The 2500-nt window shown below is 40.0% G+C and overlaps 1 protein-coding gene across 4 annotated transcripts in view; it reads right to left on the bottom strand.

The window, feature by feature from the left end:
- Nipsnap (protein nipsnap) overlaps window positions 1-2500 on the bottom strand; it is a 26703-nt gene that overhangs the window by 15472 nt on the left and 8731 nt on the right. For all 4 annotated transcript variants that reach the window (XR_011399745.1, XM_070142000.1, XM_070141999.1 and 1 more), the window contains exons 4-5: window positions 1819-1959; window positions 350-476 (exon numbers count right to left, since the gene is read on the bottom strand). Coding sequence is in view for 3 of the 4 variants with exons in the window: in XM_070142000.1 (XP_069998101.1) it covers window positions 350-476; window positions 1819-1959 (268 nt within the window). In the remaining variant the exon portion in view is untranslated. The remainder of the gene's footprint in view (window positions 1-349; window positions 477-1818; window positions 1960-2500) is intronic.

Here is a 2500-nt window from a genome sequence, read left to right as displayed (position 1 = left end):
GTGTGCAGTGAAGGTTGCTCTAAAGCACACACAACCTGTTTCAAGATTCCAAGTAAGAATAAACTGCACTCGTCTAAGTGTGCATCATACTACAGACATCTGTTGAAGTAACAAAGCAAGTTGCTGGAAAAAAACTAAATCACGAGTTGTGATCTGCTACATAGAAAAAACGAGAAGTTGTAATAGTTGAAAATTGAGAGAGAAATGGAAGAAATATATGATACACAAAAATAATTGCCTATGTCCCTGCAAAGCCTTGCAAACTAAACTGCTTACAACCGAATAAATGCCAAAGAAGCTAGGAGAATGAAGGCTTAGAGACAGCATGCACTATCTTGGCAACACTTACACCAAATGTGGTGGACGTTGTAGAGCCGTCCCACCTGCGAGAAGAAGCCGCCAAAGGCCTCGTTGTTTGCCTGACGGAAGTGGATGGCTCGAGCCCAGTTGTTGCCCCACTCAATCATGGTGCCTGGCTGGAAGGTTTGTGACCAAATCATTTTTCTCTCGAAGAAATGGATTACGTGGGCTTACAAACTTTATCTTGATGCTCGGTGGTTACTTCTCACTTCTATCTTCCTTCCCATGCAACATATATTGACAATAGGTGCCTAAGAATAGTAGCAGCAAGAGGATACAGCAACTTTATATACATGACTCCAATTATGAAATTAAATACTACTACTGCCATTGTCAAAAATATCTGTACAAGATGAGAAAAATATATAAAAGAAAAACAATTCTTATTAAGATCGAACAAAATGATAAGATTAGCTGACATGTTAAAGGTCAACCATTAACAATCACAGGTGATATACAGCTGCAGTTACTAGTCTCTCACACTCTCATACTCATTCACTCTCATACTCACTCACTCACTCTCATACTCAACTCACTCCCTCTCATATTCACTCACTCATTCTCATATTCACTCACTCATTCTCACTCACATATTCTCATACTCACTCACTCATACTCTCATACTCATTCACTCTCATACTCACTCACTCTCTCATACACACTCACTCTCTCATACACACTCACTCTCTCATACACACTCACTCTCTCATACACACTCACTCTCTCATACACACTCACTCTCTCATACACACTCACTCTCTCATACACACTCACTCTCTCATACACACTCACTCTCTCATACACACTCACTCTCTCATACACACTCACTCTCTCATACACACTCACTCTCTCATACACACTCACTCTCTCATACACACTCACTCTCTCATACACACTCACTCTCTCATACACACTCACTCTCTCATACACACTCACTCTCTCATACACACTCACTCTCTCATACACACTCACTCTCTCATACACACTCACTCTCTCATACACACTCACTCTCTCATACACACTCACTCTCTCATACACACTCACTCTCTCATACACACTCACTCTCATACTCTCATACCCACTCACTCTCATACTCTCATACCCACTCACTCTCATACTCTCATACCCACTCACTCTCATACTCTCATACCCACTCACTCTCATACTCTCATACCCACTCACTCTCATACTCTCATACCCACTCACTCTCATACTCTCATACCCACTTACTCTCATACTCTCATACCCACTCACTCTCTCATACTCTCATACCCACTCACTCTCTATTTCTCTCATACGCACTCACTCTCTATTACTCTCATACGCAATCACTCTCTCATACTCACTCAAATATAATACAGGCAAATTGTTCACATAGCACCAAAGGTAGACAAATCTGTCCAACTGCTAATCAGAACAAACATCCCCTCAACCCAACAATGTGAGAGAGCAGCATACCTTCAGGAAGTACGAACGAATTTCATATATGTTTCCTCCATCACGAGGTGTGACTGGCGGCCAGAAGCTGAAGGGTAACAGGAATTGATTTGAGCGTTGACGTAAAAACTGGTTTCTGTCCTTGATCAGACTGGTCAGGTCCTGTCAATAGGGTTCGAGATAGCGTCTTTTTCTTTCAGTGTACGACTACTCACATTCCAAGCTTTACTTACTCTTTTGGTTTAAGTTATCTACTTGTCCGTCTATTTTGTAAATCTAAACTCCTATTGAAGATTTAAAGACTCCACTTCTTTATACTGAATATGGCAAGATTGCCTTCAAAGTGCCCACTGCAAACAATAAAACAAATTTGGCGATGACTGAGGGATTTCACAATTTTGAATCCACAATGAACTTAATAGACCACACCTTCAGTAATTCTTAAGTTGCAATACTGAGAAAATGAACATCATGCAATCCTAAGCAATAATTAAGTCTTGCTTTGAGGAGTTACTCATTCTCAATAACATATGTCATTTTTGCATAGTTGCATATTTCTAACAATTTACCATCAATATATGTAATACAAGGCATTGTAAAAAATGTATGTCCATCTTTTACTAGTGTCTCCTGTTAGGTATCTCTGTATAGCCATAACTTTGTGCACTTGGTAGGCAATCTATTTATTGGACTTTATAAACAC

This window comes from Penaeus vannamei, chromosome 28 (genome assembly GCF_042767895.1).
Source record: "Penaeus vannamei isolate JL-2024 chromosome 28, ASM4276789v1, whole genome shotgun sequence".
In the NCBI taxonomy this organism is placed as follows: domain Eukaryota; kingdom Metazoa; phylum Arthropoda; class Malacostraca; order Decapoda; family Penaeidae; genus Penaeus; species Penaeus vannamei.
Note: the sequence above shows the minus strand (reverse complement) of the source record. Positions and strands in the feature narration are given on the sequence as shown.